The sequence below is a fragment of the Etheostoma spectabile genome, chromosome 24, assembly GCF_008692095.1.
Source record: "Etheostoma spectabile isolate EspeVRDwgs_2016 chromosome 24, UIUC_Espe_1.0, whole genome shotgun sequence".
NCBI classification, from domain to species: Eukaryota; Metazoa; Chordata; class Actinopteri; order Perciformes; family Percidae; genus Etheostoma; species Etheostoma spectabile.
Window position 1 is genome coordinate 13,138,379 of NC_045756.1, and position 22,745 is coordinate 13,161,123.

The window sequence follows — 22,745 nt, forward strand, 5'->3', positions numbered from 1 at the left end:
ATCTTAAACTTGAACATAAGAGAGATTTATTTTATGATGAAAGATGTCACTGAAAGACAACTCTTGTTTTCATCTGCTGTGCATATCCCTCATATTCATCTGACTGTTCAACAGTGAAGAGGTTGGAAAGCAAATAAAGAAACGGAAGAACTGTTACATGAAGCAATATCAATTTGACGTGAAGACATGTGTGAACAAGGGTGATTTGATTTGGAGTCTGACTTAAAGTTTTTACGCCAGTTGGGGTCCAACATGCAACTTAGAGAGCTGCCACTCTATTTGCTCATGTGCCTTGGACAATCTGTTCCCACCATTGGCCCTTAGAGCAAACAAGTATGATTGCATATTCTCAAAACTGCTTTAAAAAAATTGTTGTTGTTTCAAATCAGATTGCATGCAGTTATTAGAAATGACTGAGGCTGCCAGCATGCACACCAACCAAAACCCCAACAGAAGAGGAGGCAACGGACAACAGCAACTTGCTGTGCAAAGTCATCAAATATCAATATTACAGCCAGTAAGGGGAAAATAGAATTATTTGTGTTCACAGATGTAGCCTGCAGTGGATGTTTTGAATGATCATCATTGTCATATTGAAAGCTTTAACGGTTTTATAGCAGTGGCTCGAGTACTTTCAAATTATCTGTCCTGTCAATTTCCACAAGATCTCTTATATGGCTTGCTATATTTTATATAAGCTATATTTTTATAGGTTGAATATAAGGTATTTTTATGGCGGTTATGACGTGCAGAGTCAGAGTGCTGACTGTTAGGCTATTTTGAAAACATTTTGGAGGCAAGTAAAGATTGAAAAAGAAGACAACTGACAATCTACACTGCGCTCCACTGGGGAGACAGAAAAATGTTTTTTTCACTGTCGTGGCAGATATCGCGACAAACTATGATTAAAGTCTCGCGGTGCCTGGATTAGATGCATCGGTCAAGTTAGGGAGTGTTAGCCTGCGGCGGTCTGACCGGAAGTTAAGGACATTAAGTTGCACTATAAAAGAAATGTTGAAATATTTTATCTAAAAGAACTGTTACCTGGTTATAGCTAACCATGGCTCTATGTGGAATGTGCAATATGGTTAAGACTACGTGCATTACTTTAGTAGTTTTTCCTTAATTTGCATTTGTCAATATTTTACATTTCTATCTCCCTTAATACCCGTGGCCAGTTTTCTCACATTTCGTGGAGTTATCTTGTCAAATGAAAATGTAGGCTACATTTAATAGACTCCTCTATGTTATTGCCTATGTACAAAAATAGACTTGCCCTGCTTTCAAAAACACTTGGTTTGAGAAACAAATTATCACTCTGAAAAACTGTTGTGATATGGCAATTACTTCTGTTTGGCTGCCTTTTTTCCTTTTTTCTTCTTAACTCTATACTTATTTTTCACAAAATTGTACAGCCCTGAAAACAGTTACATAGTAGGCTACATATTTGTTATAGTGTATTTTCCTTTGTCATTGTAATATTTATATTCTGTTGCAATAGATTACTTTGCTCTTTTTTTTTTTCTTTTTTTTTACATGTTTATGAGAATGAAATAAACCTAATTGTAAACTTACCTTGGCAATATATCTCATTCTGATTCCGATTCTTACAGCAGGCCTATATGTGCCAACGACAACTTGTTATTTGCTTCACACACATAAATACCAATAGCTCTGAAGAAATACTCTATAAATACACGGGAAGGTGTGGTAGAACCTTTAATGGCTTATATATAAGCCATTAAATCCATTAAAGCTTATATATATATATATATATATATAATATATTATATATTATATATATATATATATATATATATATATATATATAAAAGAAAACACACACACACACACACACACACACACACACACACACACACACACACACACACACAAAGGTAAATATGTGTTGACATTTATTTTGACACAACCGGATGTTTTTTTCTGTTTTATTCAGGCTCGCTTAACCAGTGCATGACGGCTTCATCTCAGCTCCAGCTAAAGAGCAAACCGACATCAGCTGAGTTAGCCTTGTAGCAAAGGAATTTATCATCACGTAAAATTCAAGAATAGCATTTTACAAAGTTACATATTAGCTGTTAAACTAATGAAATAGCTGCCATCTATCGTAACTACAGAAACACGGCAAAGGCAAAGGAGAAATAACAAACCCGGCAAACAAAGAGGTCCTTTTTTCAACGACAACATTTTTCCTCCATATTCAATAGTTATGAGTCATGTGGCCGTCGAAAATGTCCACGGTCTAGAGCAGCAGGTAAGCCGTGTCAGTGAAATGTGTCTTGTAGCGTCAGTTGATGAAACGTGGTACAACAGCAAGAATAAATATTAGCTCACCGGCTAGCCTAAAACACTGCTAACGAGATGCTATCGTGCTAGCTAGCGTTGGGTGCACTTCAATTCCACACTCGCATGGCCGAGAGTGGCTATGGGGCGGGGAACGAACAATAAAATGTGGAATATGTTAGTGGTTCTTCCGCATTTTCAACTGTTTTATTATATTTACGTGTGCTACACCAGAGTTGTCCACAATTATTTAAATTGGCCGTGGACTAGCTACTGGTAAATGCTTTAGAATGTGGACAGAGACCCAAATTACCAATTTTGCCCGAGTGGTTCCGTCGGCTTTCCCGTGTGAACATATGAAACGCACTCATTAACTATTATCTTCGCTGCGTTTCTCTTGCGGCTTGATACAATAATAAAATGGAGCTATGCAGAGATGGAGCTAGCTGGTCGGACACAAAAACAATGAGGGGTTTGACAGTTTAGTCCACTGCCTTCCAGATCATACATGCATAGTTTATATTGACTGCGTCCTGCTTTAAAAAAAAAAAAAAAGAAGCTTATTTCTTCTGCGTCACTATAACGTAATGTTAGTCTAGCTGTGCCTGACTGGTTAGACATGGATGGCAACAGAAAAGTACTGTATGTTCTCAATTGATGATTTGGAAAGGTCTACTTAGCAAAATGTCTACAAGAACATTGGATGCACAACATTTGTATTGTATATCATTTGTTTCAGTTAGGATGCAAAAAAAAGCTGCATTGCACTGCAATGTTATTTTTTTTTCATTTTTATGGTGAATTAGCAAAGTTAATTTAATGTGTCTGCATTTAGTAGAAGTAGAACATCCCAACCCAAGACCGAAATTCAGTTTATGGGATTAAAAGGATAAAATCCACACATTTCCTGAACAGCTGTTTGTTTCTCTGCTCAGATAAGCTAGTGGCACCAGCTGAAGCACGTGTGTGAGCAAAGCTTTTGCATTGCTTATTCTGATGGATAAACAAAAAAATACATGGTTTGCTTTAGTTTTAAAGTAGGCAGCAAGTTTTGGTGTCACCTGCTGCAGGAAGAAGCATTCACACTCAAACACTTAGAACAAGGCAAGATGGTTTGTTCTGCTGAAAATTGCTAAGTGGTGGTGTTGTTGTTTTTCTGACTATATGCATCTGTTTTTTCAGCTCGCTGTCCTAGACTTAAGTGCGGCAGACGGACAAGGTGGAGTACCTAACCGTAAGCAGCCTTTAGAACTTCTCATCTTTTGAGACAATGTGCACAGACACCCACAAGCCTGAGCATTTGACCTCAATCCACATGTAATAAACTATGATAATAAGGTCACAAACAAGTACTCTTAATGGAATAAACTGGGAAGGACAGGAAAGCAACCAAGGGAATATTTTCAATGTTTTCTTTATTGACAAAAACTAATAAAACTAATCTGTCCACTGTAGAAATTTAGTACAGTTCAACCCTCTAAGACCTACAGAGACACACTTTTGTCTTCGTGGGAGGGATAGGGGATCTTTAGGTGGAGATAGAGGGTGAACAGTATATGCCACATAGAAGTTGTGTACATACACAGTGTTAGAGATTTGGTGCAAAATGTAACTATTTTTAACTACCTGAGAATTTATGAAAAGGGGAAAAAAATCCCTCTAAAAATACCACCTTACGACACCAAGACCTTAAGGAAACACCATAGTAAAATCCATTTGGCTTAAAAAACAATTGTGACATTGGGAGATTTCTGTGAGAAGCCATACTAGGCATATGAGGCTGTGATTATCGTAGAGGTCACAACAGGTCATTTTATACAGTGAGGTCAGGTTTCAGACAATGGTCTCACTACAATGGAATGGCTACTATGGGGACTTACATCATCACGCATGAATACAATTGGGTTCATTTAATCCACAGGAGTCTCAGCTTTCCAGTCGTACCCAGTTTGTTAAATTGCAGTACTGTTTAGGGGCCCAAGTGTGCAAACATATTTAAATGCACTATTTTTAGAATAGATGAAACATATTTATACTGTATGGCAAAAACTGCATGTGATTAGCATACATTGGCAAAGAGGAAACTAGTGGGTCCCCACAGAACCCTTTTTCATTCAGATACCTTGAAGAGAGAGGTCAAGGGACCCCTTTGAAATGGTCATGCTGGTTTTCCCTTACCAAAATCTAACCTAACTTCAAATTAGTGGTGTAACGGACCATATCTGATCCTTGGCCCGTACGGATCAACACTCACGTTTTGGAAAGCACGTTAACCGCGGCCAATTGCAAAGTTTAACGCGTGCGTGTGCGCTACAGGCCAAACGTTTGGACACACCTTCTCATTAAATGCATTTCCTTTTATTTTCATGACTTTTTACATTGTAGGCTCTCACTGAAGGCATCAAAACTATTAATGAACACATGTGGAATTATGTACTTGACAAAAAAGTGTGAAATAACTGAAAACATGTCTTATATTCTAGTTTCTTCAAAGTAGCCACCCTTTGCTCTGATTACTGCTTTGCACACTCTTGGCATCAGTTGTGTAGGTCGACACACAGCCGACAGCCCTATTGGACAACTGTTAGAATTCATAATATGGCAAGAACCAATTAGCTAAGTAAAAAGAAACAAGTGTCCATCATTACTTTAAGAAATGACGGTCATTTAGTCCAGAAACACAAGTGTCCCCAAGTGCAGTCACAAAAACCATCAAGCGCTACAACGAAACTGGCTCACATGAGGACCGCCCCAGGAAAGGAAGACCAAGAGTCACCTCTACTTGCGTTTAGTTGGATCGTCATTTATTTTTCAACAGGACAATGACCCCAAATACACCTCCAGGCTGTGTAAGGGCTATTTGACCAAAGAGGAGAGTGATGGAGTGTTGCGCCTCCACAGTCATCGGACCTGAACCCAGTCGAGATGGTTTGGGGAGAGCTGGACCACAGAGTGAAGGCAAAAGGGCCAACAAGTGCTGAGCATCTCTGGAAACTCCGTCAAGACTGTGGGAAACCATTTCAGGTGACTACCTCCTGAAGCTCATCAAGAGAATGCCAAGAGTGTGCAAAGCAGTAATCAGAGCAAAGGGTGGCTACTTTGAAGAAACTAGAATGTAAGACATGTTTTCAGTCACTTTTTTGTTAAGTACATAATTCCATATGTGTTCATTCATAGTTTTGATGCCTTCAGTGATAATCTACAATGTGAATAGTCATGAAAATAAAGAAAATGCATTAAATGAGAAGGTGTGTTCAAACTTTTGGCCTATATATATATATAATATATGTACACACACACACACGTGACTAAATGGTACGTTTACGTGGAACTGGTAAACCTCGTGGTGCATTCAAAGTTATTGTAAAATACCCTTTTCTCATCTGTTTTTGTCGTTTAGCAGCCATTTACTGGTGAAAATAGGTTGTTAAAAGTTATTGCCATTACGTTTTTAATAAATCATTGAAATCCCCTTCTTTTTTGGTGCTAGTTCGAAAGTTGATCCAATTCGTGGCTCGAGACTGTGATCTAAACTGTGAGTTTTGTGATTCGTTGCACCCCTACTTTGGAGCGTTATGGTTGGTACCAATGATGCTTTAGACCTTCTGCTCATGTGATACCAGTATCTCCACTCTCTAGCTAAAGAACCCAGCCTGCTGACAGTAATATGGGCTGGGTGCTTCTATGCTTCCACAGGTCTCAGAGGGTTACATGTTTCCTTGACACAAGAAAAACTAGGTGATGAGTTTGGAAATATATATTGGATTTCCATGGTTTCTAGCTTCAGATTTGCACCATAGATCAATGAATTTCGGGGGTGCTTCAAAAGATTTTAATAATTTAAAATCAAGTCCTTAAAGTCTAATAATACATTAAATGATGTTGGACACTGTCTCTCTCTGTCTGCAGGGCGATATATTCCTCCACATTTACGGAACGACGCTTCCAAAAATGGTGTGTAGCATCATCAAGTTAAAGCTGTCCTGTGGAGTTTTCTTGTAAACAAACAAAAATTTTAAGTTATGTTTACATTTAGTGTTACTCACCAAAATACATTGTGTGAATCCCAGAGTGTATTTCCTTCCTCATAAAACAATTGCAAAGCAGATTTTTTTTCTGAATGGCATTGTTTCCGTCCATGTTAGCTAGCTAGCAGTCACCTTCTTCCGTGCCTTTACCGGTGCATCACTACGTTTCTTTGCACAAATACATAACTGCAGTCAGCTGTTGGTCGGGGGAATAGTGTGAAAACGGTGGCAGGATGTGAATCGCGTCACCCGCATGCTTGTGTCAAAGTATGCATGGATAATACAAACGAAATGGGGACCCGCTTGAAAAGCCATTGCTGCATAATGATACTAGGGCTCAAAGAACTCCACAGAGTACCTTCCTATTAATTACATTTATTGATGATTAAAAACCACAACTGAAACATTGCCCTCCTGTCCAGCAGGAAATGCCTTTGCCGCTGGTCGACCTGGTGGCTACACCATAGCGCCCGCAGCCAACTGTAAGTTCCTCCATTTTGTTACCATGCACTGATGTTCGTTTTGTTCTAACATATTATTACGTAACTTTTCTTAATTTAGCTTCAATCATCAATATGTTCTCTGGTTTCCTCGTCTCAGTGAAGTGAAGAAAAGGTATTAAATAGTGTGTGATCTTGATCACTTATGTCTTATGAATAAGAAATAAAACAATAGTCCGTAGTCACAGCAGTGATCATATACGCATATTATTGAAATGTACTATTTCAAATCTATACTGAATTGATGTCATTTTGCAGACCTATTTTGTTTGCTTATGTGAAATTCATTTATTTTACATTAAAAATAATTGCCGTTTTTAAATAGCTTCTATGTCATGTGACAGTTACTCCAAATATCCGAATAGTTGTATTACTACACTCGACAAATGAGACAAAGGGATGTTATGTATATGAATATTTCTATAACAAGCGTTTAGATTTAAAAATAAATTTGAAAAATGTATTCTTTTTAAGAAATGTCTATTAGGCCACATTGACCGTTGTCGTGTTTAATCATTTTCCTTTTCTCCCTTTGCAGATGGTTGGGATGGGGGCCGCAACAACTTTGTCAATGGCTACCATGACAACCGCATGGCTGGCAACACGTTTAACCGTGGCCCGCCTCGTATGGAGCGGGGCCGAGGTGGCGTCGGAGGAGGTTACCGAGGCAACAGGGGCGGGGCTTTCAACCCCATCAACCCACCACAGCCAATGGCCTTCGGTTGCTATGAAAATAAAGGTGGGATTTTGTTTTACTAAACCAAACTTCAAACCTTTTTTCTTCAATAGTTTATGCTCTGTTCTGGAGATAACATGACCGGTGTTTCTTTTAAAGGTCCCATGAGATGGGGCTTTTATATAGACCTTAGTGGTCTCCTAAAACGTTATGTGAAGTCTCTTTCCCAAAATTTAGCCTTTGTGCAGAATTACGGTCACTAGAGCCAACAATGAGCTTTCCTTAGTATGTGCATTCCTATGTCTGTAGCTTTAAATGCTATTGGGGGGGGACCCTCATGACTTGCTGAGACATCAGAAAGAGAGAAATCATGGCTTGCAAACAAGTAATGTCGTCTCTCTTTCTCATGGGCGGGCCAAATTCTCTGGGCGGGCAAAGCAGAAAAAGAGGGGGTCACCTTGCCCCTTATGACGTCAAAAGGATCAAGATTCCAGCTCAGCCCATCTGAGCTTTTCAACCCAGGGCTTGGTTTACACCTATTTCTAGCCATTGGGGGAATTATAGGCAGGCTGGGGGAACTCATTTTAAATGTTAAAAAAAACTCATAAAGGGACATTTTCATGCCATGGGACCTTTTTTTTTTTTTTTTTTTTTTTTTTTTAAGGAAAAAAAAAACTACTGTATTTGTTTCACCCTGTACGTGCATCTACCATTCATCATGCAATTTATCTATGCAGACATACTTTGCGTATCAGTCCAAAGCCTGTATCAATTAAATAAATGTGTGGAAGTTTCCTCTAATAGTTTTGTTCATTCACTTGTCAGACGCAGGCGGCTGGAACACTGCTAAAGACTCCTATGGCAGTTTTGGCAACAACCGAGGGAAATCTGCATTCTTCAATGACAGAGGCAATGCTAACAGAGGGAGGTAAGGAGATGAGAAACAGACTAAATAACTACTGTTACAGGACTTCTTTGTTTTTTTCTTTTTTTATTCTTTGTCACTGTACTACTGAAACAACTTCAGCTTGAGGTGCCATGTTCGCTATGAAAGCAGAAAGTGATGCGATGCTTTGTGTGTTTTACGCTGTCCTGGTAAAAATCTTTGCTAATAAAAAAAAAAAGCTTGTGGCTTGACTTTATATCACAGTTGATCAATGGCTGTTGCCTGCCTCTGGCCAACAAGGACTGCAGTGTGGCCATTCTGCAAATGCAAAATTCATTGTATAAAATTAAAAACTGCAGTCGTCTAGAGTAGTGTAATTTGGAGAATTGGGAAACCATTCACCTTGTATCATTGTCTTTTTTGAGCTCAGGTTTGACCATGGTGGATTTGGTGGTGGTGGAGGAGGAGGAGGAAACAACCGATGGGTGGAGGAGTCCAGGGAAGAGGGAGACTGGTCCAAACCAACACCACGTAACGAACGCCTTGAACAGTAAGTCTGTGCTTTCAACTGCAGGAAATATCGGGGAAACTGTTCTTGAGAGATGGTAAAAATGTGTCTGGTTTATTCTGAAACCATGCATCATGTTTCAATGAATAGATTGTAAAATCAACATTTGACAATTTATGACTTATTGTTGGGGTTTCACTGGGTCTCTTATCCTAGGATAACTCCTATAAATCTGCCAAATAACGCCAGTGAGTGATATTCCTTTCTGATTACAATAATTATATCAAAGAAAGACTTATTCAATAGGGATCCTGAATTATGGAAAAAAATCAAATTACTTTTATTAATATTGAAATCCCGATTATTTAACATGATTACTCATTGACTTTTGGAAAGATGATGCATTTATTGAATGTTAAAAGCAGCTCAACAACAGTAAAAACACCTTGAACTGGGAAATTCCTCTTGATACTTTTTCCCTTTAAACTTTTCCAATGCCCCTTCAGAATACAATACGTTTTTCTCGATTACATTGTTTTTGTGATCGTTAGTAGCTGAAATCGAAATCCCGATCAAAATTCGATTGAGCCCTAGTATTCTTAGACATATATTGTTTATTACATAAGTGTATTTATTGTAAATCATTGTTAAATTGTATGTCCTTTCTCCTGCTATGCAGCGAGTTGTTCTCCGCCAGTAACACGGGGATTAACTTTGAGAAATACGATGACATTCCTGTTGAGGCCACAGGACAGAACTGCCCTCACCACATCGAAAGCGTGAGTTCACTGTAAACTCGGGATCCAACAATATTACATTATATGTCAACGACATGATTACTTTTAACTGCTGTTTTTGTAAATGTGTTTGACTGGTGTGTGTGTGTGTGTACTGTGTAGTTCCAAGATGTGGACATGGGTGAGATTGTCATGGGTAACATTGGTCTGAGTCGCTACACCAGACCGACCCCTGTCCAGAAATATGCCATTCCTATTGTCAAGTCAAAGCGAGACCTCATGGCCTGCGCACAGACAGGTAGAACACACACGCACACACATGCAGTACATCTTAAAACGATAAAACAAAGTGATATATTGTCAGTCATGATACTACCAAAGGATGACTCTGTTGAATGCACGTGGAGATGGATGAGTTTGGCTTTGTGTCTGTAGGTTCTGGGAAGACTGCAGCGTTCCTGCTGCCGATTCTCAGCCAGATCTACACCGACGGACCAGGAGAAGCTCTCAACGCAGCTAAAGCATCTGGACAGGTAAGAAAAAATAAGGGCATTTTATTTGCTATTTTATTTGTTCTAAAATGGACTAAAAATGCACGGATGGATTGCTAAAGAAAGTATTTGTCTTTTAGATTAGATCAAATGTATTTAGTGTATTCACCAGATATACAACAAACACACTACATTTGGTTTAGATGAACGCACTTGACAAGTAATTGGCTAATGGTAGATAATAGCAGACAAGACCACAGTTACACAAGATGGTACATAGCTTACCCTGTTAAGGAATCAGGCAAAGATACATTATCAGGACATCCCTATGTCTAAGTAATAATAGGCGAAAAGTATTCACAGCAACAAACAACAATTAAAGAAAAGTCATTAAAAGTTTTTTTGTCTTAGATTTATATTGTGATGTCCCCCAGGTAGGGATCCACTGGTCTAGTAAGTCCTGATAAGTGTTGACCTGTACTGTGAATTTCAGTGCTCACATTTTAGTTAAACATGGTTTCTGTGAATCAAAAAACACATGTTTATGAATGTATTGTTGTCATTGTATTACAGGAGAATGGGAAGTACGGGCGTCGTAAGCACTTCCCCATCTCACTGGTATTGGCTCCAACCAGAGAACTGGCACTGCAGATATATGATGAAGCCAGGAAGGTATACAAACACACACACAAGCAAGCATGTAATTCTAATAAACTTTTACCCATGTATTTCTTCTAACTTTTTGTTTTTGTCTGTAGTTTTCCTACCGTTCCAGAGTGCGTCCCTGTGTTGTGTACGGAGGAGCAGACATTGGCCAGCAGATAAGAGATCTGGAAAGAGGCTGCCACCTGCTGGTGGCCACACCTGGAAGACTGGTGGACATGATGGAGAGGGGCAAGATTGGACTAGACTACTGCAAGTAAGACATGGACAGGAGGAGGGAGCGAAGGATAAAATTAGGGTTTTCTTTCATGGACTGGTTAAATTAAATGATATTACTGTTTTTTTAGTATGAGATGGGTATGATATAATTGCATTTCACCATACATCTTCCTCTTTTTCTTCTTCTCTTCAGCTACCTGGTCCTGGATGAGGCAGATCGTATGTTGGACATGGGATTTGAACCACAGATAAGACGCATCGTTGAACAGGACACCATGCCGCACAAAGGCATCCGACAAACCATGATGTTCAGCGCAACCTTTCCTAAAGAGATCCAGGTACAGTCGCAATACTCAAAAAAAAAGAAGGAAATATCTGGCATGTGCTTTCCCCTTAAATATGCTTTTGATAAGCCTTGGTTTTGCATTGTTGTAGTATTACAATAAAAAAAAAAAAATACTACTTTTGCAGTAGGCAGAATATAAGGGTCACTTACAAGAGTGAAGTCTTTGCTACATTCACAAAGCTTTAGGGGCTCCAGCAAAAACGCTAGTCCTCTCATTTATTTGTATGTGGGATGTGGGATTAGGCTGCAGGGGGGGTGCTGGGGAGAAAAAACACAACGGCAAAAAGTTGAAACGGATTTAATTTTTGGAGAAACTCAACATCACGCTGTGGTGGCCAATCATGTCATTTCATCATAAAAACAATCTGACGGAAACTAATTGTTGTTGTAATTATAAAGTCAAGTTGTGCTACATTGGAGGGTTAAAGTGCACAACAGGGCGTCAGAAGAACGGGCCATTTAAGTGACATTTCCACTTCCCCGCACAACCCTGCGCCGTGTCGCCAGAGCCCTGAGGCTATAGGCATGCAGCCTTACTGAAAGAAGAGCAAAGAAGGGGTTATAGGCATTAATGTCAGTAAACGGTACCTGAATTAAAACCGTACAATTACAATTTTGTTTGCTTAGCCAGTGCTAAAAATGTATTCATACACATTTCTACTCCATTTCCAGATCCTGGCCAGGGACTTCCTGGAGGACTACATCTTCCTGGCAGTGGGCAGAGTGGGTTCAACTTCAGAGAACATCACTCAGAAGGTTGTGTGGGTGGAGGAGAGCGATAAGCGATCTTTCCTCCTGGACCTGCTCAGTGCTACAGGTGAGACAGTTGCATAACAATAACCGTTTTTTTTTAAGATTACTAAACACTTTTATATACACACACACCACACACACACACACACACAACACACACACACACACACCACACCACACACAATGTGGTGTTTTTATTTCCCCAATCCTTTTTCCATTATCATATTGTCGTCTTCCCATCTCAGCCAATACATTCTTGTGTCTCATGTTAAGCACAATGTTATTTCATACAATGTAAACACCCTTTGCTTGATAATGTTCAGAACTTTCACAAAATCAACTTTGGTACTTAGTGAAAAAGTCTAAAATTGATATTCCAGGGGAAGGGTTTAGAAAATCAGCTTTTTGCTTCCTAAAAACATGCTCAGAATGTTATGCCTTGTCCTTCAGCAGAAAACCTGAAGCACGTTTCATCAAACTACACATTATTTTCTCAGTAAGGCACTAGTGAGGATGTTCCATTAAAATAAATGCCATTTCCACTCCAAGACTTTCAACAAATATGTAATATTCCTTCCATTTACAATAGACATACATTCATACACTTTTGTTTTTGAGAAAATAAGCCATTTTCTGCAGTTAGTGAAACAAATTTTGTGAAGTGAGGCAAACCTTGGGTACATCAGGAACACCAAGCATACAGAGTTGGTTTCATACTGATTGAGTGCAGTTGACATGTTGGTGGTTTGATGTGGTTTTATCCAAAGTCATCCCCAGCGAGGTACAGGACAATTCTGGAGACAACATAGAGAAACCTGGTAAGATCCTCAATGGGGAAATTTGTATCTGTCATTTCATATATTTAAAATAATTTTGCTTGCCCTTAAATGTTCTTCTCTGTGGACGGAGACTCCTTTTGTTTTTCCAGTAATTTTTGGTTCTGTGTACCATTTCATCGGTCCGGTTTGCTAAGCTTATATCAAACATGCCTGTTGTATTTTCATTTCTTAGTTTTTCAAAGTTTTTTTTGCGGCATCTTTTATGTACAGTATTTTGCTGTGGTGTCTTCATGTCAGACCCAACGCCTTGATGGAGAGAGTTTGGTTATGTTGTCGTCTCAACAGCTAACAAGTGGATACAAATGTGGGCCGAAGTCCTCCTCTTCATAATCCGCTAACTATGTTCATGGAACATTGAGGAAGAACTATGACCAAACTCTGTCCATCAGTGGCTCTAGTCACAGTGCCTGCACAACAACACAGTGCTGCTGATACTGTTAGCTATCGTTTTTTTGTAATAATTTCTTTTTCCCACACTGCACTCCTTGTTGCCTGTTGCACTATTCTGTTCATGGAAAAATGTACTGTTTTTCAATGTGAATCACACCAGGGACATGAACAGCCATGCCAGTAGACGTATAACCTGCCAGTAGGGCTGGAAGAGTAACTGATGATTAAATTATACACTGAAGGATTTGCATCTCTAGGTTGTCAGGGTGATGCCATATATTTTGTATCTACAGCTTTTTTTTTTTTTTGAAATGGCAAATGAAGGAATACGATAAAGAAAGCTGGTAAATTTTCACTCGGTACATTTTGACTAAAAGGATTTTTTTTTAAAAACATTTTGCCCAGCTGCCAGCTTCAGATGTTTTTCCCTGACAGTTAAACAAAATTAAGCTTCCTGAAAAAGATTGTAACTTTGTGAAAATGTCAGATTGGGTCACATCAAATGTCACAAAGCTACTTGCAAGCTGACGTCAATGTTTTATTGAGTATACAATTTGATCGGTTCTTTCATTAAGTGAAATAGGAAGTCTGAAACCTATTTTGCCATGTCATCAGAAATCCCTAAGAATTGGAAGGTCATCTGATGTGTTTATCCCTTCAGTTTAAGAAATCTCCTTAACAAAAGACTAGTGTGACGTTTCATATGCGTTCACTTTTGCAAAGATTCTAATCTTACCTCAAAAATTATTCCTCATGATTTTTGGTGACCCCCTGACCTTTCTCTGCAGTATTACAAATCTGAGGTTTGGAAACAGAAAAACCCTGCTGCAAGTTGAAATGGTCTTTCTGTGTTGTATAGTTAGTGACCACCCTGATACTACACTCACCTTAAAGAATAACCTCAGGTGTCTTTTCTCTCGGTTCATCAGGTAAGGACTCGTTGACTCTGGTTTTTGTGGAGACCAAGAAAGGCGCGGATGCCTTGGAGGACTTCCTGTATCGGGAGGGCTACGCCTGCACCAGTATCCATGGCGACCGCTCCCAGAGAGACCGAGAGGAAGCCCTGAGCCAGTTCAGATCAGGAAAATGCCCCATTCTGGTGGCCACAGCGGTCAGTAAAAAAAAAAAAAAAAAAAACTAATTAAATAATCCGTTACAGCCCAAGTGAATAGTATCACTGTATGTAAACATGTTTCACAGTGTTATTGACTTCTTTTCTCTCTTTTGTACATACTCAGGTAGCAGCTCGGGGTCTGGACATCTCCAACGTGAAACATGTCATTAACTTTGATCTGCCCAGCGATATAGAGGAGTATGTCCACCGTATTGGACGTACAGGACGAGTTGGAAACCTAGGTAAGACTACATCTAACGTCAGTCAATGGTATTAAGCCGTGTCATGTGTGTTCCATAATCTAAAATGGGGACTGACTCAAAGCTTTTTTTTTTTTTTACTTATGTTTTACTGCTAATATGTATTTCTACCTTGTTACCTGCAGGGCTTGCCACATCATTCTTTAATGATAAAAATGGGAACATAACTAAAGACCTGCTGGACATTCTGGTAGAGGCCAAACAAGAAGTTCCCTCATGGCTTGAGAGCCTGGCCTATGAACACCAGCATAAGAGCAGCAACAGAGGACGCTCTAAGAGGTATACATACACAGGATCTCCTCTTAAATGCCAAATGTGTGTTTTGCTATGCATGTTAATGCCATTTAAGGGTCTAAGCCCATCAACGGTGTTGTCCAAATGCAGTGACGTTCACTTTGTATTTGATTTAAACAATGGATTTGATTATGCCACCAGGTTCGCTGGTGGTTTTGGAGCACGTGATTATCGTCAGACGGCTGCCGGAGGCCCCGCTGGAGGGTTTGGAGGACGTGGAGGTCGTAACCAGGCAGGACATGGAGGAACCCGCGGGTTTGGAGGAGGTGAGGATTTTGTAGATATAGCTACTAGTGTGTTATAATGAACTCTAGTCCCGCACTGCCAGACCCTCCTCCACAGCGCTGCAGAGGAGGGTCTGGTTAGTCCACACACCCTTCTGGGAAGGGAGAAAAACGTGCTCTGGTTTATTGGTATTTTTTTAAACCAATCACAATCATCTTGGGCGGTGCTAAGCGCCGGACAGAGCTATGGTACCGCTGCAAAAAAAGCCTCGGGAAGGAACTTGTTTTGGTGGAAAGCGTACGTTCAAAGGTTGTTTTAGTCGTGCAACAGAAAACTCCGATTGGACAGATAGTCTAGCTAGCTGTCTGGATTTACCCTGCAGAGATCTGAGGACCAGGTAACCATAGTCCTCATAATCAACCTGAGTTTAACATTACAACACAAAGAAAGCAGAATGTAACCGAAGGATATTCGGCAGAATATCCGGCGACACCGGAACAATCCTGGAAGTGGAACATCGTTGATATAGACTAAATTAACTGCAACCTGACTTGGAAGTTTCTTGTTACTTTTGGCTCATTGGGAACACTTTTACTTTAACGTTGCATTTTCTGCTCTGTTTCCTCCCTTTCAGGTGGTTTTGGTAACTTCTACACCAGCGACGGCTACGGAGGAAACTACTCACACTCTCAAGTAGACTGGTGGGGCAACTAGGTTCCTCCTTTCCCCCTTTACTCGTCCCTCTTTCTTCTTCTCACAGATTCCTCCTTCCCTTCTTCACACTTGTCTGGACCTTATCCATCTCCTCCCCTTCATTAACCCAAAGAACCCACGTGCATGTTATTAAACTATTTATACTCATTTATATAACCCTCCTTCCATCCCTATGCACTCAGATATTTTAATTCTTTTCCTTTACCTGTCCTTTCCATCTTCACCTTTGTCTTTAATGTCCCCCATCTTTTCTTCTTTCTTAATTTTTGGTAAATCTCACCTCTTACGATAGGCCACAGTATAAAGGGATTTCTTCAATTTCATTTGGTGTAAAATAGTAGCTTACACTAGTTAGCTACCAGTTAGCACCATCCTTGAGTTTCAGTAAGGACATTTTGAACTATTTTCCCTCTGTGGCAAGTGCTTGAAGGAAAAATAACCAATTGAATTAAAGTTCTAGGTGTTTTTTGTTTTTTTTAAACCCCTAAGATTAGATGGGCATTTAAGATTTACAGTTAGTTGGTTCTACAAAACACCTGTAGAAAACCTGGGGGAAAATCATCATGTTTTTTTTCACTTGAGTTTTGGCTTCATTTTGTTTTTGTCTGCATTCACCCAAAGCCAGCCAGGCGTCTTGTGTACCTTCACACGTCATCTTTGTATCACGCATGGCCATGTTGTAAATCACCGGCCGAAACCTTTTTCTAAAATATAGCGCAGAGATTGGCAAGATGTCGAATCTGAGCAAGATATGTCTGCATATAAATTCAAAAAAAGGAACTGGCTGAATTCTCCTTTTTATTTACTTAAAAGCGGCCACAGAAACAGAACATTTTTGGTTTTCTTTTCACCTTTTTTAAAAGAAGTCTTGATTTACAGAGATCTGAGAAAGATGTCTAACAGAGACTGAAGGGACAAGGCTGGACAAACTGAAACACCCAGCCAATGGGACGCCAGCAGACGTTGTCGCCCATTAGCAATGATGCTAGCAAACAAGCAATTTTCTTTGTTTGAAACTAAACATAATAGAGGATCATTTGTTTCTGTACTGTGCCTTTTAAGAATTTGAACTTTGCCTCTTATTTCCGTTGTTTTAATTGCCATGATACGTACATACGTGGCTACAAGTATTGGCCAACTGTGACAAAAAGTGTATTTAATGTCATGTATGGGTTTAAACGTGTTTTTCTTTATTTATATTTGGAAGGAAACAAACTAGGCTTGAACTAAATCAAACCTTGGCAAAAAAAAAAAAAATAATCAAAAACTGCGATGAGAAAACTCAAAGCAATTCCTTATCTGTTTATTGGAGTTCAAATTCGTCAGTAGACGAATGACCTATGTGTGACCTATATGTCACATATATCTACAGCTTTGGTTTGAGCTTGAGCTTGAGTTTCTCAAAGGCATCTTGTCACTAATTGTTGGGTCACCTTACGTCAGTTACAGAGCCACTGAGAGAGAGGTTGGCAGCAGTCATTTTATTTGATGTTAATTCTCTTACCATTCAGACATGTGGTTGACATGTGGCAGAAGTCTTTGGTATCTCCCAGTGAGCATTGCATAAATGTTTCCAAGCATAGCAATAATTTCAAGATCAGTGCTCTTGGATAATATTGGCCAAAAAAAGGGTCTTTTCACAGTATGACAATTATCTATGCTATGAACTAGGAAAGGCTGTAACCATATCCAGCAATGATGTGAGTAATGCTACAACATTTTTACAGTATAGACATTAAAACCACTACATGGCTGCTGCTGAAAGCAACAGTTAACCAAAGGTGGCTGTTCAGCTGACTCTTAGTGCCACCATGCTTTGGGAAACCGGCTCCGCTTCCACCACAAACATCGAAACCCTTGTTTGCCAAAAGCTTCTTTCAGGGGGGATACACAACTTAAACGCTTAAGAGTTCAAAAGTTTCTCGCTCACTCTATCCTGGAGAGTTGCATGAAGAGTCTTCTCTAAAATAAATCATTCCAGTTTATTCGTTAGGTCAAGATCTGTTCGGGGTCTGCGACAAAAGTGAAGACTTGGATGATCTAGCCTAACCCATTTCACAGCAGGGACAGCTCAGTTCCAGCCGTGTCCATAGGACTGGCATTGCTTACTTGGATCATGTATTGGAGGCTTAAAGTTTTTCCCCAAACTGTGCCTGCACCTTGTGATTAGTTCACGTGTGACGCCATCTTCTTTATCCAGATTTTAGTAATTTTTCTTACACACCAAATGTAACTATGTAGCTTGTGCTTAAGATTTGCATACACTCTGATTCTTCCTATTCCTTCAACACATACGAGCCCATTATGTTCTATTCCTCTATGCTACTTCTGTCTGTAAGTCAGGCTGGTGTTTGCTGCACTTTGGCTAGCACTTTAACTAAGCTACGAATGTTAAAAAGACAACTAGCGCATAGCACAGTAAGATACAAGGCCGGTAAAGTGTGCTAGTGGAAAATTGGCACAACAGAACTGAAAATCTTTGACTACAACATGTAAGAAGATCACATGATTATTTTTCTTGTGGTCATGTAATCAATGCCGGATCCCTGGTCAGCCCGACTCAGCCCTGCTGTGAAACCAGACATCCATGTTTCATCCCTGATTGAACTTCTAAAAGGAACGCCACTGTACATTTGGACGGTTCAGTGGTAAAAGTCCAATCCCCCACTGTGTCAATTAGCAGCAGAATAAGACGAAAAATGCTCTGTTGCTACCTGGTGGGAAAATTGTAGATTTACGTCAGGGTCTTAATTGTTTTTGTTTACATTTACATTTTTAGTGAAGTAAAATATAGATTAAATGTAAATAGTGCAACTCTTCTTCACACAAAAGAGAAGAATCTCCACTGAAAAAGAATGTGAATTACAAGTGAAAAAACACTTGTGTAGAAAATCACGTTTGATCACTCGACGTCGGACCAGGCAGTGTCTGGTGAGCCTAGCTTAGTGGGCAATTTGAACATGGTCGGCAGGTTAATTATTTAGAAATATTATTTACAGAAAGTACGTGTTTACACATGCCAAAACCTATAACGGGAATTGATTTACAAATAAATGCTCACGAGGCAGATTCCCTCAAATTGCCCACTGGCTTTGACAAATGACAAGGCGGGACCAAGACAATAAAACATATGCAAGTGTTGTTGTTTTTTGGTCAAGGAGTTAAAAATGCCGAGCAAATGGATACAATTCTACAGCAGGCTTTCGTTATGTTAGAACTCAAATATTTTGCCGTCACCTATGATTTTCTTCTTTTTTTTTTTTTTTTAGACCACTTTTTTTAATCCGAGGTCGTATTTGTGTCGATCAGTTTCCCTCGAGTACAGTTTGTAGGGAGTTTCGGGAAACTAGTTGGCTTTGACATCAGTTTTTGAAGTGTTTCAGGCTGAGTAATGCTGGAGGAGTCAGGATTCAAGCAGACTTTATCTCACTAAGCCCGTTTCACCTTCTAGTGGTTAAAATGAGGGGCCAGTTTAAAGAGAGGCTACGTACAAGGACAGTTGATATAGGATGCAATGATGCAACATGTCCAACTGCTCCCCATAATTACTTCAAAACAAACCATAAACTGAAAATGAGTAAATAAGTTTGCATTATCTTTCAGCTGTGTAGGATTAACTGTCTTTGTAGCACAGAGCATTGTCTTGTCGCTATTGTTCAACTTGCACTCAAATTCAGGCTAAACTACTGTAAACGCCACTTAAAACAGCGATTTAATTGTTGACCAGAACTGTGTTCGAGGTGTCCCAATAGCTGATTTTAGCACCATTTTCTGAGGCCATGATATTAAAAATCCCACATTTTAATTTCTCCTGCAGCAATGGTGGATAGCCTCTATCTTAGAGAGAGAGCTGTTGCTTCTCAGCATGAAGGAATAACCAGCAAGAAGATACAATTTAGTAACAGGACAATACGTTAAGCTAAGTTGAAGATAACATTGCAAATGACAATCAATTATGAAGGATTTGCTTAGGTCAATACACACTTTACACAGCAACACAACTCTTGTTAACAGTCTTCGGGACGCCTCTACATGTAGAAGTTTTCTAAAACAGCTGTCTAGTTGACAGTAGTTTCATAACTGTAAAATTTAAAACATTGAGGAGACAGATCTGCACAGGCAGACGACTCAAGCATGTTACCTTCCAGTTACGCTCTTGGATTTTGTTACAGTCCAACTTTTAAATATTGACTGAATAGCAGTTTGAATGTCTGACTGAATTGTCTACTGACCGTCTTATGTCCCTGTGCGGGAGGAGACGGCTGTTGCCAACCAGAAACTTGTGCAGTCTCTTGTGTTTTAGTAGTAATGGAAAGTATGCTTAAATTCTGTTTTTGCTGCCAAAAGTCAAAGGCATACCTTTTTTAGAAAGACACACAGTGAGGTAAAGCCACTGGAAGGAATCTGGTTCAGTGTGGAGACATCGCTGTGCCTTCTAACAGCCACTAGGGGGCAGATAGAATAACGGTGTTTAAAGGAAGAAACCCCTGTTCATTTCACATGCTGTGATAAAAAAAAAAAAGAAAAATGCCTGGAATTGCTGATATAATACAAAATATGAGCTAATTGTTGACTGCTGATAGTGCAGAAAGAAATGTGTTTTACAGCAGGGAGTCATGGAAGGTAAAACTTCCGTTTACCTTTTCATCTTGTTTGTAGAGCAATCTTGTCTAGTAGTGTTCAAAATACGCACATATATATGCAATTTACTTAAGTGTTTTTCTAGGGCCGACAGATCATATCTGTCAGCTGTAATTACCATTGAAGTGTGTTGAAGCAACACCCCCGCCCCCCCACCTCAAAATGCCCCCTGGGCTCCGAACTTCTGCAGTAAGTGCAATAGAGATCAACTACTTGTGGCTTGCTTTCACTTTGCTGTCACTGAAATTCTCTGCATGAGCTTTGTTAGGGCCGTTTTCGGTCTGTGCACCGTTTAGGGTGAGAGCAGAAACTGGCACAAGTGAAATCAGCCCAAAGTCTGACGTGTGCACAGTGCCTTGAGTTGACTGAATCACTGATGTGTTGGTTAGGGCTGGGTATTTTTTCACTACAGATGAAATAAACAATTCCTTTTAATAGTACAGATACAGAAATGAATGCATGCAGTAGGAGCGGGTATGCATGTGGCGTCACTGTACCACACCCATCCCCCCCCCCCCCTATAATGGTAAACACACTAGTGTTGAGTGTAGCGGGGTGCGTTAAAGCATTGCTGCAAACATGTCCACGTTTAGGAGCTGTTGTGCAATAGATGGCATAAACAGATTAAGAAACAATTCATTCACAAGTTAGCATGCTTTGTTAGCATTTAGATGTTCCTGCACGTAACCTCACAGGGCAGACAGAATGGTTTTAGTGTCTCTCGCTGTTCGTCTTGTTCAAGTTAGTTGTTTGCCATAGCGGGTCGGTTTTCACCACTCAGTAGTGTGGGAATCGTGTAAATAAATCTTAACCCTCTACCGTAACTGAGCTTTAATGTTAACATTTGTTTTGATCCCCAGCTTTACTAATCTAAAGTAGACTATGCTCAGTTTCAATCCTCTGGAAGAAAAGTTATCATTTCAGAGATCCAGCACTTTAGTTTTTGTTTTTTGAGTATTTTAAAGACCTTTTTGATGCCTTAAATTTAAGGGTGATACCCAGCCCTAATGGCGAAGATGGTGAAGTTGGTTACACTGTACATAGCATTACCATGGCAACAGACGCACTGACACTGACTGTGTCACCATGGCAAATGATTTTGCGTCATTAAGGTAACTAATTTCCCAGCAGGAGTGCTTTGATTGTCCGTGAACAATTTATGGTGCTATGCTCCCATTGCTGCGGCCTGCAGGCCCCTCTGTTGTAGAAATCCCATCGTGTTTTACAGAAAATACTTCAGTTACTTAGTTTAGTGTTCAACTAAAGTCTTCTGTAGTACATGTCCTTCAAAACCTCGGCGAGGTACGAAGGAGTGAGTGAAATTGTTTGAAGTGTAGCACAGCCAGGTGTCAGAAAGAAGAGGTTTCTCCATGGTTTAGTGTGGGAATGTGAGTGAGAGTGTGAGTGTGTGTGAGAGTGAGTGAGAGTGAGTGAGTGTGTGTGTGAGAGTGAGAGTGTGTGTGTGTGAGAGTGTGTGTGTGTGTGTGTGTGTGTGTGTGTGTGTGTGTGTGTGTGCGTGCGTGTGTGAATAGAAAGGTTCTTCCGGATATGAAACAGTTTTTTTGGGACCAGGTGGAGTTGTAGTGAACAGCAACCGTAGGAATCAGCTGTTTGCACACAGAGTTCTCGAGTCTACTTTCGCTGCTAGTTTGTGTAATTTATCAAGCATTTTTGAGAAATATTTATTTTTATAAGCCTAATACAAAAGTTGATATTTTACAAAGTGACTTGACCAAAAGACAGTAAACAAAAACACTGGCACTTGAATGTTGAATGTCATTGGTATGAGTGAAAATTTCTATTTTTCTGGGGTAGTGTGAGCTTTTTAATGTTAGAGATGCAACGTGTAGGGATTTCTCTTTAAATATGTCACCGTAACAACTTGTGATTCTGTGCAGAATGTCACTGATGCCAAAACTGATTCGAATCATCTCAGAAATCCCAATACACCAGTTCTGTCTAGGGACGATACAAAGCAACCCACGATCTTTTCGTGTTTAACCAAACTATTTTAGCTAAACAAGTCCCCGCCTCAGAACGGTGCAGTTGTGCATTTTACATTTTCTGAAGTTTAACCTGGCTTTTGTCTTAGTAAAATTGGACCTTGAACACCTCTCTGAAAGATAGGAGTGATCTTAAGAGGTGGCAGTCCCTTGT

At 39.8% G+C, this 22,745-nt stretch overlaps 1 protein-coding gene across 6 annotated transcripts; it reads left to right on the forward strand.

Moving 5' to 3' along the window:
* The first annotated feature begins 1,963 nt into the window (after positions 1-1,963).
* Positions 1,964-21,509, forward strand: LOC116673749 (ATP-dependent RNA helicase DDX3X). Of its 6 annotated transcripts, none has more exons than XM_032505993.1 (20): positions 1,964-2,275; positions 3,487-3,538; positions 6,214-6,258; positions 6,755-6,814; positions 7,371-7,571; positions 8,334-8,436; positions 8,825-8,944; positions 9,582-9,681; positions 9,802-9,937; positions 10,075-10,172; positions 10,704-10,802; positions 10,889-11,049; positions 11,206-11,350; positions 12,031-12,175; positions 12,879-12,929; positions 14,270-14,451; positions 14,579-14,696; positions 14,840-14,993; positions 15,150-15,274; positions 15,868-21,509. In XM_032505993.1, exons 1-20 carry the CDS (start codon positions 2,231-2,233, stop codon positions 15,945-15,947), a joined length of 2,220 nt encoding a protein of 739 aa, XP_032361884.1. In that variant the 5' UTR covers positions 1,964-2,230; the 3' UTR covers positions 15,948-21,509. The 6 variants fall into 6 exon arrangements, with proteins under 6 accessions (XP_032361884.1, XP_032361885.1, XP_032361889.1 ...); XM_032505994.1 differs by having other exon boundaries at positions 6,758-6,814; XM_032505998.1 differs by lacking the exon at positions 12,879-12,929.
* Positions 21,510-22,745: the final 1,236 nt, after the last annotated feature.

What these genes read in the sequence shown, in the direction of transcription:
- LOC116673749 (XM_032505993.1), top strand. Translation starts at nt 2,231, where the DNA reads ATGAGTCATGTGGCCGTCGAAAATGTCCACGGTCTAGAGCAGCAG. An exon ending in CGGTTGCTATGAAAATAAAG is followed by an intron (nt 7,572 to 8,333) that starts GTGGGATTTTGT and finishes TTCACTTGTCAG; the next exon opens with ACGCAGGCGGCTGGAACACT. An exon ending in GGACCTGCTCAGTGCTACAG is followed by an intron (nt 12,176 to 12,878) that starts GTGAGACAGTTG and finishes TTTTATCCAAAG; the next exon opens with TCATCCCCAGCGAGGTACAG.